The sequence below is a fragment of the Piliocolobus tephrosceles genome, chromosome 2 (assembly GCF_002776525.5).
Source record: "Piliocolobus tephrosceles isolate RC106 chromosome 2, ASM277652v3, whole genome shotgun sequence".
Taxonomy (NCBI): domain Eukaryota; kingdom Metazoa; phylum Chordata; class Mammalia; order Primates; family Cercopithecidae; genus Piliocolobus; species Piliocolobus tephrosceles.
This window is the reverse complement of record NC_045435.1, coordinates 39,785,247-39,801,757: the sequence shown is the minus strand read 5'-3', so window position 1 is coordinate 39,801,757 and position 16,511 is coordinate 39,785,247. Positions and strand designations below refer to the sequence as shown.

The following is a 16,511-nucleotide window of genomic DNA, read 5'->3' as shown; positions in this document are numbered from 1 at the left end:
GCACACCTCCCTCCCTGCTGAGCACTGGGGAGCATGAGGGAAAAGCCAAGGGCATCCACCCCAATGCAAGCAAGGACAGGGTAAGAGAAAGCGGACAGAAGTACAAGTTAACCTGCCAGACACCGACTCACAAGTGCAGCGGGGAGGTGGGAGCAGCTTGGGAGGATTTCGGGATGAGGAAAACGGGGTCAGGGTATGAAGGAGAGGAATGCGGTTTATGTGGTTTGACTGGAGAGAAAATGGTAACATCAGATGGGGAGGAGGCAGACAGGGAGGAGCCACCCAGATGCTGGAGTGAAGATTGTGAGGGCACCTGTCTCAGGACAGCTGCAGGCTGAATAAAATCAGAGTCTACCTAGTGCCTGTGCACTGGGAGCACCTCAGGAGCTCGATCTGTGTCACTTCAGCCAAGTCTCACTCAACTGCGCTATAAATAGCTGTTCCCATGTTAGGGATGAGCTAAACAGAGCCTCAAAGAACTAAACTGTCCTGTCCAGGGTCTCACAGCTAGTAAGGTGTAGAACTGAGGTACCAACCCTGACCTACGTTCTGGCCACTACACCCGGGCCTGGCAGCAGTCTCAGGACATACTCTGTGCTGTCCACATGTGGCTTGGCTGTATGTCCCCTGGCTCATTGCGGGTAGCAGGAGGACTGGCTGATAGGGCTGGCAGAGGTCTGGCTGCCACTAAAGCTGGGGGAAGGAGAGCTGCAGCCAGCTTGCCTCCCTGGACCTTGAGACCTCTCAGTGTTCGCTGTGTGCCTCTTGATGGGAATTTTTTTTTTTTTTTTTTTTTTTTTTTTTTTTGAGACGGAGTCTGGCTCTGTCGCCCAGGCTAGAGCGCAGTGGCCGGATCTCAGCTCACTGCAAGCTCCGCCTCCTGGGTTCATGCCATTCTCCTGTCTCAGCCTCCCAAGTAGCTGGGACTACAGGCGCCCACCTCATCGCCTGGCTAGTTTTTTGTATTTTTTAGTAGAGACGGGGTTTCACCGTATTAGCCAGGATGGTCTCGAACTCCTGACCTCATGATCCGCCCATCTCGGCCTCCCAAAGTGCTGGGATTACAGGCTTGAGCCACCGCGCCCGGCCTTGATGGGAATTTTTTATACCTATTTTGATATAATTTCAAATTTACAGAAACATTGCAACAATAATACAAGGAACTCTTGTATTCTCTTTATTTGGAGTCACCAGTTGTTTATATTTTATTTCACTGTTTTGTCATTCTCTCTATATATATTCATTTATTTATTCATTTAGATAGAGATAGGTACCTACCATTTTAGGCCAAATTGGAGACATCATGCCCTTGACTTCTAATTATTCTGTTTTCCTAAGAACATAACTAAAATGCAACTATTGAAATCAAAATCAAAGAGTAAATTTGACATTGAACCAATACTGTTGTCTAATTGATTCACAGTCTACATTTATTGTCAGTTGTTCCAATAATGTTCTTTATGGCTATCTTTTTCTCATATTGAATATTTAATAATAACACTCCTAAAACACTTCGTGTACTTCTCCAGCCCAGCGTGGGTCCTCTCCTCCCTTTGGAGATGGAACAGGAAAGTAGTTCACAGGCCCAGGGAAGAAACACCCCACAGTCTTCCACCTAAGCTTGAGTAGGGCATGGGGAGACAGAAATACTCCTGTCAGACTCCAGGTGCCAACTTACGATGCTCAGTTCTGGGGCAACACTCAGGCACAAGACACAGCAAGAAAGCCAATGAGGTAGAAAGCAGGAGACGAAGGTCTTGGTTCTCCCAGTAATTAAATATGTGGCCTTGGTCAAAGCCCTTCATTCTTCTGGACCTGGGCTTCCTTGCCAGTTAGATGGGGAGTTTCTCCAGCTGACCCCAGGCCTTTCCCGACTCTGACATCAGCATCAGCCCATCGGATGAAAGCTTTTGAGTGACACAGTTCAGTTAAGATTAATAACTCTCCTTCATATCATCTGAAGTGTGAAGGAGTCCAAAGCTACAGCAAGCATAGTTTAGGTCACACAGCAGCAAAAGTGTCCTGAGGGAAAGAGGCCTTAAGCATACAGGTTTAGGGGAGTCCCAGCTGGAGGGGGCCCAAATGGCCAGGGGAGTTCTTGGGAATTTTGTGTGAGGGGAGACAAGCATGCTGGCTGTGTGAAGGAGGCATTGATGGAGCTTAAGAAGTGGCCTTAGGAAATGCACATGAAGTGATGCCAGTTTGATACTAGACTCTAGGAATTCCTCCTAGCAGTCTGTATAAATTGATGGTCTTTCAGAAGAGACATAAATGGGCATCCATGTAGGGCTTTTACACCTTGAAGACATTAACCGGGTCCTGTGCATCTCCAAAACTTCAGTAGCTGGTCCCTCAGTTGGTTTATAATAAATATTTGATTTTTCAAACCAGTTCATAAGTTCCCATGCTCCAAGGGTCCCTGCCTCCACTGTGGTTCTGTCACTGGGGATGATGCCGATGGAACATCCCTTCGCAGTCCATGCCTGGCCTTGGCCTGAGCTTCATCTCTGACATCAGTCACTTTGGAACATCCCAGATTATGAGACTCTCAGATTATCTTTGCCTAGACCTCCCATATGTGTCTGCCTCTAAAATGGAAAGTTGTGTCAATTTGAAAGCATCTCTGGATATTAAAAACTGTGTCCAGTTTCCATGCAAGATTTCCCCAGGATCAAATCTTTTTTTTAAACATTCCTCTGCAGGTCATGGGGAATGTTCAATCCTGATGGGATCAAAAGGTGGAAGAGAGGTTGGGATTTGGCATCAAGACTTGCCTGACAGTGAAAGATGCGGGGCCCTGGGAGAGAGACTGGGCTATTTCCATGAATGTTTCTGAAAGCTGGCACCAACTCCCAGTTACTCCCAACCAAAGTGTGGGTCTGGGAGGAGGAATAGTGCCTACCTAGCACACTCCCACCCACAGGTATGTGACCCTATGACTTCCACCCACTACTCCTCCCAACTCCTTCCCCAACTCTCCCAGTGTCTCCCGTAAGCCAGTGAAATGGCCAGAGTGGGGACCTGGAGGGTACCCACCAAGCAATGCTGGCACCCCTGGCCCAGCACACCTCTTTCATAACCATCCTGACGCTCTGCGTCCTGGGGGTTTGGGAATGGATGTTTGCGGTAATCAGAGGAGCGGTGTTTCTTTGGAATCTTCTTGTGTGACAGCCCTTGCTTTGAGGAAGGTGAGCAAGAAATTTGCCCAGAGATGTTCATTCTGGGAAAATGACCAATATTCCTCCACATATCTGTAAGGATGTACTGGATGGGGCCAGTGTGTGCAGTGGGGGGAGTGGGTCAGGTCACCCAGGGCCAGTGTGGTAGGACTCAGTCTTCCATCCTCAGGTGCCCCCACCTCCTCCCTGCTCCGATACAGCCTTATGGGGTGGGTGCTCACTCCACGCTCAACCCAGCCCGAGTCCTTTTCAGGAGCCTTTGGCAGAAAGTTCATGCTGATTTTGGGAATTGTGAAGGATTTGATGTCTATTTTTAACTACCTACCTAAAAAGGGAAATGTCCCCAGAGAGGCAGACATCCAGGGACCTCCCTATACCCAAGGCTGGTAGGGCTAGTTCCCTAATTCTCCTTTGCTTTCCATTATCTCAGACCTTTTGACTCTGTGAGACCCACCTTCAGGCTCCGCACCTATCTTGCCAGTTTGCTCTGGTCTCTCTGCCCTGCTGATTTTCCATGTTTGAGAGCGAGGCATTCCGGTGCTTTCAGACTGAGCATCTGGAAAGTTCCGTGGGTTACTGACCTCCTTTTTTTTCCCCCAGGACGGTTAGGGCTTGGGTCGGCTGGAACAGATTAACCGGACAATTAGGAGGCTGGCCTCCCCACCCCTGCTCCAGGTTTCCCAGGAGGCTTCCAGATCCAATGTTTTGACTCATGTTTTTATTGGGCTATTTCACTTCCTCTAATATCAATCTCCTATCTAGAGTGGAAGGCTCAGCACCTGGCAGTTTTGATCCAAGATGTGACAGCAGAGACTGATCCTTTTAATAGAAAGTTATATAAAAATTCAAGCCCCTAGGGCTATATTTCTCAGCATCAGTGCCCAGGGCTGGGGAAGAATATTCCTTGGGAATTCCCAGGTTAACAGAAATCCTTAAGGGTTTCACTCATTCCTTTATGGCCATTTATCAGGCATGTGCCAGGTACTATGCTAGGCACTGCAGACACAGAAGGTAGATCCTATCCCTGTCCCCAGAAGCTTGCCATGGTGTGTATGTTGGGGACAGGTTTCTGAAATAGCAGTGCCTGATGAATGCTGTGATGGAGCTACCTCAGAAGGCCAAGAACCCAGCGGGGCATTAGTGGTGCTTGAGCTGGGACCTGCCCAAAGGACGTGCAAGAGCCATCCAAGAGAAGAGGGCCCAGCATGTGCAAAGGAGCGAAGGCAAGAGCCTGGTGTTGCAGATACTGAAAGACATTCCATGTAGATTACAGAGCAGTACTTCCCAAAGGAAGGTGCAGGGACCAGCAGCAGTAGCAGCACCAGCACCTGGAAGCCAAGAATCTGTGTTTTTATTAAGTTTTCCAGGCAATCATAATGTAGGCTAAATTTTGAGAACCACTGATATTGAGTGTTGAGGGTGTGATGAAAGTTGTCCCCTCTTGGGAAAGCAAGCAAGAAAGTTGGGGATGAAAGCCAGGGACAGAGCTCAAAGACCTCGTAAGACGAGTTGAATTTGATCCTGAGTGGCAGTGGGCAGCCACTGAACAGATTCGGGCAGTGAAGTGACATCATATTTGCATTTGAGAAAGGTCACTTTGGCCACAGAGTGACAGATGTGATGGGCAACAGGGGACCAGAGGCCTAGAAGGTGATGCAGTTGGGACTACAGTGCTGATGGTGGGAAGGTAGAAATTGGCAGACTGAGGAGGTGCTCAGTTGGTGTAGTCAACAGGCATTAGTCAGTGGATATGGGCAGGGAGGGGGCCTTGGGAGAAATGGGGACAAGGAGCAGGTTTGAGGAAAAGGTCTTGGATTTGGTTTTGCACATGTTGGGCTGGCAGTACGTGTTTGGCATCTCCCTGGGAGACGATGGTCAGGTAGTTGGATGTATTGGTATGGGCTCAGCAGAGAGGTGTGGCTTCAGGGGAAATGGAGGCAAGAGAAGAGGGGATGGAAAGAGGAGCTCAAAGGGCAGCGGTGAGCACAGTACCCTGGGGCAGTGCTCTACCAGGAAGGATGTGTTGCCTGGGCTGACTGCCTAAAGGAGGTGGCTGAGCTCCTCCTCAGAGGGGCAGCCTGAGTAGGGCATGCTTTGCCCTCCCTGCCTGTCCCGTGGCCAGCAGCCACTATGGAGTTTGCAGAGGTGCTTGGGTTTTATTTTCCTTCTAGGATGTTCCTCTCTGACTGGCTAGTACATAAAGTTTGTGGTGTCAGGGAAGGGGATGAGAGACAAAGGGCTGACAGTAATAATAAAATAATAAGAGTGACTCCAGAGGAGAGGAAACTAGTTTGTGAGCCAAGGAGTACTGTGAGTTTGGGCATCTGGACAAGCAGAATGCCCCCTCTTCTGAGGACCTGGACTGGGGAGAAGAAGCACAGGTGCTACATGAGAGCTCTCAGGTTAATGTAAGGCTGAACTGACCAACAGGGTGGTGTACCACATGGCTGAAGGGGCCAAACTTGCCCCAAAGGACAGAGAAGTCCTCTGGGGATCTGTTTGTTTCAGAGAGGGGGAGGGTGGGGGAGGGGCTGATGTTAGAGCATGCACTTAGGCTGAGCATGGTGGCTCACTCACAATCACGCCTGTAATCCCAGCACTTTGGAAGCCAAGGTGGGAGCTCACTTGAGCTCAGGAGTTTGAGACCAGCCTGGGCAACATAGTGACTCTCTACAAAAAATTAGCTGGGTGAGTGCTGAGATGGGAGGATCACTTTAGCCCAGCAGGTTGAGGCTACGGTGAGCTGTGATCATGCCACCGCACTCATGCTGGGCAACACAGCAAGGCCTTGTGTCAAAAAAAAAAAAAAAAAAAAGAGAGAGAAAGAAAAAAAACATGCACTATATGCTATACTTTCTTTACAATGTAGCTTAACTCCACAACAAATTTTATTTATTCCATACCCTGGGTGGCAGGAGGCTTGGGTCCCATTTCCAGCTCCAGAACATCTGGTTTTATGATCCCAGCAAGTCACCAGACTTTTATGAGATGCCATCTCCTTTTTCATAAAATGGAGACATTATGATGCTCCCTGCTGTGTTTGATTGGGATAAGAACCAAGTGAAACGCTCTCTCTGAGAAACCGGGTTTTACAATCAGGTGTTTTCAGCCTGTAAGCCCAGCACACAATTAGTGGATTTCAGCAGATGGTCGTATAAAATATGTATAGAATAAGATATAAAACATTGTTAACACTTAAAATTGTTTTTACTGATAGGAACCAAGACAGCTTCAAATGCTAACCAATTCAAATAATGGTAGCTCCAAATTTACAGAACAAATGTAAAAATTTGGCCTTCAATCCTATTTAACTATGACACTGAAAGATTAGTTAGGGCTTCACTTGCAGTCAAATGGGTTTACCCAGAGCCACCAAGTACGGGGCAGGACTTTGGAGTCCCCTGATTTCATGTTGTGCTCCTAGCTCTTCACCCCAGGGACTGTCAACCTCCTTCCCACACCCTCTGGTGTCCACCCCACTGGTGCCCACCCCACTGGTGATGCCCATCCACAGCTATATTAGTCTTCCAGGGCTGACTTAACAAAGCATGGCCGACTGGGTGGCTTAACCACAGAATTTGATTCTCACAGCTCTAGGCTAGAAGTCCAAGATTGAGGTTTCTGCTCGAAAATGGCAATCTTTCCCCTGTGTCCTCACATGGTCTTTTCTCTGTGTGTGCATTTGTCTGGTCTCTCTCACTCTCCTCTCTCCTTCTCCCTTCCTCCGTCTTTCTCTCTCGCTCCTTTCTCTCTCTCTCTCTTCTTGCTAATCTCTTCTTATAAGGACACCAGTCAAATTGGACTATGGCCCACCCTAATGGACTCATTTTAATTTAATTACCTCTTTTAAGGCCCTATTTCTAAATACGGTCACATTCTGAGGTACCAAGGGTTAGGGCTTCAACATGTGAATTTGAGGAGGTGTAATTCAGCCCATGACAACAGCCCTCCACGTAGCTCCTCTGAGCAGATGGCCCCCTCTCTCCAGAGATCAGATCTGGGCTCCAGTAGAAGCCTCTCTTCTTCCCTGGAGGGCCTCTCTCTTCCCAACAGTCCTGGACGAAGAGGGGCAGGGCCTTTGTGGCTCAGCCAGTCACAGGCATCTCATATCCCATCTGGTCTCCCCCACCAAAGGAATTGGCTCCCCATGCTCTTCCCTCTAGCATCTTTGGGCTCTCCCTCTCCACTGTGCCCCAGCCATTGCTTTCCACCTTGTCGTCTTCTCTCTTTTCTCACCTCAGAAGAAACCTGAGCTTCATATTCCCTCTTGTTTCCTTGTTTCTCTTTGTCCTTTCACCTCCAGCATCCTTGACTATTTCACTCCCCACTGTTTACTCAAGAATCTCCTCTGGGGTGACTTTGGACCATGCTGTCCCACAGAACTGGCCTCTCCAGCATCACCATCTCTCACTCCATGCTGGGCACACCTGGCGCTCTTCCCAGCATCTGTCCTCCTCTACCCTTGCTTGTTGCGACACTCCTGCTCTCAGGGCCCTTCCACAGCCCTCTCCCATGTCTCAGCTTCTTTACTGTGGGCACACCTGGGATCGAACCCTGGCCTCTGCTCCTCTTTCATTGCACTCTCTTTCCCCAAAGAAATGGCCCATCTTCATGGTTTCCATTCTAATGGCTTCTTTAATTCTGGAATCTTTCACTTCCTGTCTCCACCAACCTCCCTCTGGAATTCTGATCCTGGGCTTCTAAACTACAAACAGATTCAAGCTGAAATATTAGTCTGGTACTCCTAATTCTATATTCCTTCAGTATGACTTTCCATGTGTATCTACACAAGAAATCTCAAAGTAATCTGTGTACCTCCCTCTTGTTTAGCCCTTTACATTCTTTTAACTTTCCTCTGCCTCTCATTTGCATCTTCTTTTCTGCATGGATCTTGATCAGTGCCTTCCAAGGTATGGCAATAGCCTCCTAATTGGATCTGTCCCCCAAGAGCTGGAAAGGCCTATCAGGGACCTCTAGCCCAGCCCGACTGCTGTTTGAGTGAGGACTCACTGTTCACTCAGGACAAAGCCTCAGCCCTTGAGCTTAGCATTTGAAGCCAGCAGTGTCTAACAGAACTCTCTGTGATTAAAGAAATGTCCCACGTCAACACAGTGTGATAGCTACTAACCACATATGGTTATTGAAAACTTGAAATGTGACTAGTGCAACCAAGGGACCAAATTTTTAATTTTCTTTCTTTTTTTCTGAGATAAGGTCTAGCTCTGTCACCCAGGCTGGATTGCAGTGGCAAAATCATAGCTACTGTAACCTTGAACTCTTGGGCTCAAGCAATCCCTCCCAAGTAACTGAGACTACAGGCATGCACCACCATACCTGGCTGTTTTTATTGTTTTTTATAGAGGCAGGGTCTTGCTGTGTTGCCCGGGTTAGTCTTGAACTCTTGGCCTCAAGTGATCTTGCCACCTCGGCCTCCCAAAACGCTGGGCTTACAGGCTGAACCACTATGCCTCACCTTAATTTTGTTTAATTTAGAGTGTCCACTATCCTCATACCCCTGCTGTCCAATATCAGCCCTGTGCTCTGCCAGCCTCCACCAAACATCACCCTGATTCTCACCTCTGAGCCACTGTCTGTTCCTGACCTGTGAGTTCTCCCCTTTCTCCAGTTCAGACCTTCCCTAGCCTTCAGGTCCATCTTACATCCTATCTTTTAGCCTTCTAACTAACCATCTCCTCCACCAACAGTGTTCTTTTTCCATTCAAACAGCCTCATCATATTGACTGAATAACACAGTCATTTTTTATAACTTTCTATTTAACATTTATCTTGAAATAATTTGAGACTCACAGAAAACATTGTAAAAATAGCATGAAAAATTATTGTATATACCCTTCATCTAGATTCCTCAAAGGTTAACATTTTACTATGTTTGCTTTTTATTTTTTTGAGATGGAGTCTCGCTCTGTCACCCAGGCTGGAGTGCGGTAGCACGATCTCAGCTCATTGCAGCCTCTGCCTCCCTGGTTCAAGCGATTCTCCTGCCTCAGCCTCCTGAGTAGCTGGGATTACAGGCATATGCCACCACACCTGGCTAATTTTTGTATTTTTAGTAGAGATGGGGTTTTGCCATGTTGGTCAGGCTGGTCTCAAACTTCTGACTTCAGGTGATCCACCCGCCTCAGCCTCTCAAAGTGCTGAGATTACAGGTGTGAGCCAACACACCTGGCCTTGTTTTTTCAGGTATTCTTTCTCGCCCTCTCTTTTTCCATTTCTCTCTTCCTTCTACTTCTCCACACATATATACAAGTATATATACACACATATAGATACATATATACACATATATATACGTATATACTATGAACAGTTTGAAAGTAATTTGCACACAGAATACCCTCTACACCTAAATACTTCAGTGTGTATTTCCTAAAAACAAGAACAATCTCTTATAAAGCCACAGTTTGATGATCAAAACATTAAATTAACACTAATCCAATACTATCATCTAATTTATTGACCTTATTCAGATGTTGCCAGTTATCCTATAAATGTCCTTTATGGCAAAAGAAAAAGAAAAAAAAAAGCCTTTCCTCTTTCCTGTGGACCACATATCTTGACATTTAAGACCCTGAGGCCTGATTTCTTATATTGTTTGGTTTCCTCCTCAGTACCCAGGTTAGTCGTGTATCCTGATTGGCATTTGCCTGGCACACAGTAGTCCCTGAGTAACTTTTTGGAGATGGACGGATGGATCAATGATGACAATAAGCCAGAGTGAACTTGGTGGAAGCCCTCACCCTGGGCTTAACCACACAGCCGGCAGCCATCAGCTCGATGATCTCAGTGTGCTCCTGTCAGTGATTGCTGCCTCACGCAGTCCTCCTGGGACATTCAGTGGGCAGCAGCATGCATCCCCTTGTGGAAATGCATAACAAGTTCCACAAGTTACCAACTTGTCTGTGGTCACAGGGCAACCCATATCCAAGCCAATGACACCACTTCCCCTTCATCTGCAGAGGTGAAGCTATCTGGATGAATAGTTGTTAATATTAGCCCACTCATTCATTCAACAAATCGTTACTGAGTGCCTACTGCGTGCCAGGCACATTGGTACACAGCAGTGAACCAAAAAAGTCCCTGCCCTCAGAAAGCTCACAGTTTAAGGGGAGGAGAAGGGCAGACAGTAAATAAATAAGATACAGTTTTTCATATGGTGATAAGTGCCATGGGGTGGGGGGTGGGAGGCATAAAGCAAGATGAGAAGGATGAGGGCTCCTGGGGGCAGGGCTGCCATTTGTAGGGGGTGGATAGGGAAGATCTCACTGGTGGCTTTTCCTCATTTTTTATGTTAAGGTATAATTTCCCTGCCGTGAACTTCACCCTCTTTAGTGCACAGTTCCGTGAGTCTTGATAAATTAATATAATCATGTGACTCTCAGCATGGTCAAGATCTGGTTCTGTCACTACAAAACATTTCCCTGTGCCCCTTTGCAGCCCACCCGTCCCCCACCCCACCTCTGGCAACCATTCATTAATCTGTTCTCCATTCCTATAGTTCTGCCTTTTCTAGAATGTCATATAAATGGAATCATACAGTATGTGACCTTTTGAGTTTGGCTTCTCTGAGCAGAAGAAAAAGATAAATCATTGAGATTCGTCTGTGTTCTGTGTATCAGTAGTTTGTTCCTTTTTATTGGTGGCATCAATGTACCACACACAGTTCATCCATTTGGATACCTTCTAGTTTTTGGCAATTATGAATAAGGCCCCTGCAAATATTCGCATACAGGTATTTGTGCGCCTGTAGGTTTTCGTTTCGTTTGGATAGATAGGTTAGATGGCTTTTGAGCAAAGACCTGGAAGAAATATGAAACAAGCCATGACGACAGCTCAAGATGTTCTTGCACATGCGCTATATTGTGATTTAGCCAAGTGAATAGGTTTGTGCTGCATAACTTTTCTGTTTGAGTCATTTTTCTCATTTGAGTTATTTGGAGGAAGTAGGAGTAAGAAGGGAGGAGACCATTTATTCATTCATCCATTCATCCATCCAACAAACATTTAAAAAAATGAAAGCCACCAGTCCACAGTCTGTGACCCAAAGGAAGCTTGCGACCCTTGGATCCACACCAAAGGCTAATTTTAGTTGGTTTATCTGACATGACATAATTTCCTTTCTGAGTTTCCTGAAAGTTAGGGTGAGAGAGTGGTTAATGAGTGTGGCATTATCATCTTCGAAAAGGGCTCTGGGAGCATAAGCATTTTGGGGAGTTTTTAACCTCATTGGAGGCTTCAGGGACCCTTTCATAGGTCCCTGAGAACTGATATTCTTTTTTGTCTGTAAGGTTGGCTGTATGAAAGAGCAAGGTGATCTCTCAAAAGACATATTCATTTACTTTATTTATTTATTTATTTAATTTATTTATTTTAAGACAGAGTCTCACTCTGTCACCCAGGCTGGAGTGCAGTGGTGCAATCTCTGCTCAGAAGAGCCTCTGCCTCCCAGGTTCAAGTGATTCTCCTGCCTCAGCTTCCTAGGTAGCTGAGATTACAGGTGCACACAACCATGCCCAGCTAATTTTTTTGTATTTTTAGTAGAGATGGGGTTTCACCACACTAGCCTGGCTGATCTCAAACTCCTGACCTCAAGTGATCCACCTGCCTCGACCTCCCAAAGTGCTAAGATTACAGGTGTGAGCCACTGTGCTCAGCCTGAAAAGACATGTTCAAATAAGAGTCCTCCCTGGATGAGGGGTCAGTGTACAAGACTGCATCTTCCTAGGTTCAGGAGCTTTGTGAAAAAACAGAACTACAGGAAATAACTTGTGGACTTCTTTGTTCCAGGTGATGCAACTGTGAAAAAGAAACCTGCCCCCAAGACACCTCTGAAGGCAGGTAATTGGCCACGGCACTATCTGGGGGCAAAGAAGTCATCTGCCATGGGGGTTTTGCCTTTACCTTGCTAGACTGACACCTGGGTATGTGATCCCAGGAGACACCCCACTGCAACCCCAACCCCACCCCCACCCTCAGTTCCACCTGTGCATTTTTCAGGCTGTTTGCTCGTGGAGAGCCTCTGCACAGCCTGGCTCCTGGTCCCATTCCACGGCTTTGTCTTTCCTTCTGCTTCCCACGTTGAAGGCATCACATAGGACTAGCAACTCTGCTGCCTGCCCCTTCTTTGAATTCTGCCCTGCCATCCATCCCCTGCTCTGCCCTTGTGTACATGACCCCTTTGGGGCAATTTTTGAGCCTGGCTCTGTGTGCCTTGTTCTGTGGAGCCCTTGTCTGTTTTCCACTGGATGACACGTGAGGACTTGAATCAAGCCTGCCAGCCAGGGTGACCTAGAGGTTAGAAGGCAAGGTGCTGCTTAATTCATAGGTGAGTTAGGACCTCAATTCAAAAAATTAGGGTAAGACACAAAATCCAGTACAACCAATAAATGGAGAATCATGACATGTAAGTCGTGTGGGTCACTTCTGAGGGAATCAGAATGAAGAGGGGAACAAACCTAGCAGGTCCCTGAACTTGGATGTCCTGCAGCAGGATCACTGCCCCTCAGTCTTACCCTGAAGGTTCTGGAAGCCAAGAGAGAAGCCAACAGACCACTGTGGACAATGGCATCAAATGTGATCAGAATGCTGAGACCCTTCCGCCTCGCTTACTTTCTCCCTGTCCTCCCTCAGCAATGCCCCCTCAGATCATCCAGTTCCCCGAGGACCAGAAGGTACGCGCGGGAGAGTCAGTGGAGCTGTTTGGTAAAGTGACAGGCACCCAGCCCATCACCTGTACCTGGATGAAGTTCCGAAAGCAGGTCAGTGACGGGATGGGGTGGGCATCGGGGGTGCTGGGAACAACCTGCACAGCCTTTGGACCAAAAGGGATGAGAAATGCCATGCTGGAAATGGCCTCACTCTTCATAGCTTTAGAAATGGGAGAGGCCGCTCCCCTACCATCTCTCACCTGCCAAACCTGAGTTCTTGCTAACCTTTGCTTCTGAATCTACCAATAATCCCTGCCTTTGTAGGCAATTTGTGTAATAGAGAAAAGTGTGAGGGGAAAAGTAGCCGGGCGCGGTGGCTCAAGCCTGTACTCCCAGCACTTTGGGAGGTCGAGACAGGCGGATCACGAGGTCAGGAGATCGAGACCATCCTGGCTAACACAGTGAAACCCCGTCTCTACTAAAAAAAAAAAATACAAAAAACTAGCCGGGCGAGGTGGCGGGTACCTGTAGTCCCAGCTACACGGGAGGCTGAGGCAGGAAAATGGCGTAACCCCGGGAGGCGCAGCTTGCAGTGAGCTGAGATCCGGCCACTGCACTCCAGCCTGGGCGACAGAGTGAGACTCCTTCTCAAAACAAACAAACAAAAAAAAACAAAAAAAAAGAGGGGAAAAGTAGAAACCATCCATGGCCCTCATCTGATTTGATAGTGCAGTCTAGAATCCTATTCAGAGTCAGGAAAGTCGAGCCAGTGACCCAAGATGACCCTTAGACTCCATGAGCTTGCTGTGATTCTGTGTCAGCCCGCTGATTCCTGTCTGTCATAACCGCTTAAACTTGCCACATGCTGAAGGGATAAAAGCAAATGTGAGTATTTGGATAGAAGAAGTGTATGATAAATGGAATCGTGTCTGATTGACCCAGAAATCTAGCTACAATTTATGATAATGGTTCCTATGGAAAAATGTTTGAATTTCCAGACAACCAGGTTTGAAAGGACTTGGGGAGCCCAGCAGCTCCACCAATCCTACGGTGGTAGTGTGTGTCTGTACGCATGATCAGCAGAGACCCTGGAATGGTGGGTTGGCACAGGAGCGGGAAGTTGTGAAGACTTACTCTGAGCCCTGTCTTGCTCTGTTTTAAAACCACTCAAATTCTCCTAGGCCCGGAGATGAACACTTAGTACTAACAGGGTGGAAAGTAGGGCTGGTCTCAAAAGACGGAAATAAGAAGCTCGCCTTTCCAGAGCATGAATCCCAGAGTATGTTTGCCCTGAGCGACATCTGGACTACTGTTGTCTGAAATAAGATGGAATCTCATCACTTTTCAGAGACGTTTAGCCGAGTTCCAGCTCTGTCCCTCAGAACTTTCTGCCCTGATGAAAGTGTTATCTCTGTGCTATCCAATATGGCAGCCACCAGCCATACATAGGTGGCTCTTGAGCACTTGAAACATGGTCAGGGCAACTGAGGAACTGAATATTTAATTTTAATTAATTAAAAATTGTTATAGCAGCTTTGTTCAGATATAATTCATATACCATAAAATTCACCCTTTTAAAGTACACAATTCAGTGGTTTTCAGTAGATTCACAAAGTCGTGCAAGCATCACCATTATCTAATTCTAGAATAGTTTTATCATCCCAGTAAAAAACCCTAGACCCATTGGCAGACATTCCTCCCCTTTCCCCAGGCCCTGACAACTACTAACCTACTCTCAGTATTTATGGATTTGCATACTCTGGACATTTCATATCAATGGAATCATACAGTATGTCATCCTCTCTGTGTAGCTTTCTCTTTTTTTTTTTACTTAACATACTCTTTTCAGGGCTCATTCATGTTGTACCATGAATCAGTACTTCATTCCTTTCAATGAATTAATAATAAATATTCCATTGTCAGGACAGACCATATTTTGTTTATTTGTTCATTAGTTGATGGACATCTGGGTTGTTTCCACTTAACTAGTTAAAATTTAAATAGCCACATGTGACTAGTGGCTACAGCATTGGACAGCACAGAACAGGTTAGAACCCGCTGGAGTGGACCTTGTGAATGACTGCTGAGATGAGTTCTCCTATCATCCCATTCCAGAGAGGTAGAGGGAGACCAGGATACTTCTGGGACCAGTGAGTGCTCAGCTCGTTCATCCATCCTGCCCCTGCTCCGCACCCTCCTTGCCCACCGCAGACCTGGCACCCTCAGGGAAGCTGGGCTCTGGATGCAGGAGAGAAGGGGCCTCAGGGGGAAGTGCAGAGTCCAGACTAGACCGAGCCCCCCACAGCTTGTCCAGCTGCATCCTTCAGGAAGTAGGGAATGGGGAGGAGCCCCCTTCCTTTCCTAGCCCAAGGACCCAAGGCTCCAGCACCTGCTCCATCCTCCACCCCTAGATCCAGGAGAGCGAGCACATGAAGGTGGAGAACAGCGAGAACGGCAGCAAGCTCACCATCCTGGCTGCACGCCAGGAGCACTGTGGCTGCTACACGCTGCTGGTGGAGAACAAGCTGGGCAGCCGGCAGGCCCAGGTCAACCTCACTGTTGTGGGTGAGTCTGGTGGCTGGGTTGCATGGAGCTTGGGGCAAGGGGAAGGCAGGGAGCCCCCAGGCAAGATACGTGGGCCTCAGGACTTCATCACCCATTCTCTCTCACCACTCCTGTGCCTGATTTATAAGGCACCACAGAAAGAAGATCATGGCAACCTACAGACTCCCTGCTAGAGCCTGCTGACCTCCAGGCTCAGCAGAGGGGCCAAGGCTGGGCAGAAATCCTTTTCCCTGTCTCTATTAACACCTCTCTGTGATAGCTGTTCCTGGAGTTCCCTGCCCTCAGACTTTGACATCTAGCTTCTTTGAGAAATATGAGACATGAGGCATAAGCTTGATCACCTTCTTGGCCCCCACACCACAGGTGTCTGTATCTGTCCCCATCCTGACTCCACCCTCTAGACTCTGGGGATGGCCCACTTTGGGCCCACCAAAGGCTGCTCCCTTCTCCTGTGCTCTGGACCCCAGGCCCTTGGGGACTCCACCATCCCTACTTCTCTCTTCAACCTCTTCCTCCCTCCTGGCTCCTCCCAGCAGCCCATAAGTGTCGCCATCTTAGCCAGATGCACAGGCATGAATATCTCCTGTAATGTTCTCTCTCACTCTAGCCACCCTACCTTCTCTCTCTGACAGGGGTGAGTCTCTACTGCATTTCTGCTTCTTCACCTCCCAGCACCCTCCAGCTTCCTGTGGCCTCACCCCCACACCCCATTAGTCTGCAGGGACTGTTCTGAGGTCACCATGACCTCCCAACCCTAACTCCACTCACTTTTCCTTATCACCTCCTTCATCCCACAATTGAGTGGGGTCTGTCTCCAGACTGATTCTCAAGTTCACTTGTCCTCTCCTTCCTTACCACTGTCTTCATACCCTGGTCAGCTTTCTCCTGGAGCATCAAGAGAGTTTTCTAACCAGTCTCCCACAGTTGTCATGTTCTGCTACAGTTGTTCCCCGTGTGGCAGGTGCTTGGGACAGCAGAAGAATGAGCAGGCAGAGGAGCAGACAGACAGAGAGTAGACTCTATGCTTCATGCATTTGTGGGCCTTCATATGTTGTGCGTGTGAAAGCCTTTGACCTGGTGTTTATTGATGTGTGCACGAGAC

General features: G+C 47.7%; 1 protein-coding gene across 3 annotated transcripts in view; it reads left to right on the top strand.

Annotated features, from left to right (window-relative positions):
• Positions 1–16,511, top strand: part of MYLK (myosin light chain kinase) — a 222,234-nt gene that overhangs the window by 154,743 nt on the left and 50,980 nt on the right. For all 3 annotated transcript variants that reach the window (XM_031935156.1, XM_023214904.2, XM_023214905.2), the window contains 3 exons: positions 11,985–12,035; positions 12,828–12,955; positions 15,256–15,409. In XM_031935156.1, the coding sequence (XP_031791016.1) occupies positions 11,985–12,035; positions 12,828–12,955; positions 15,256–15,409 (333 nt within the window). The remainder of the gene's footprint in view (positions 1–11,984; positions 12,036–12,827; positions 12,956–15,255; positions 15,410–16,511) is intronic.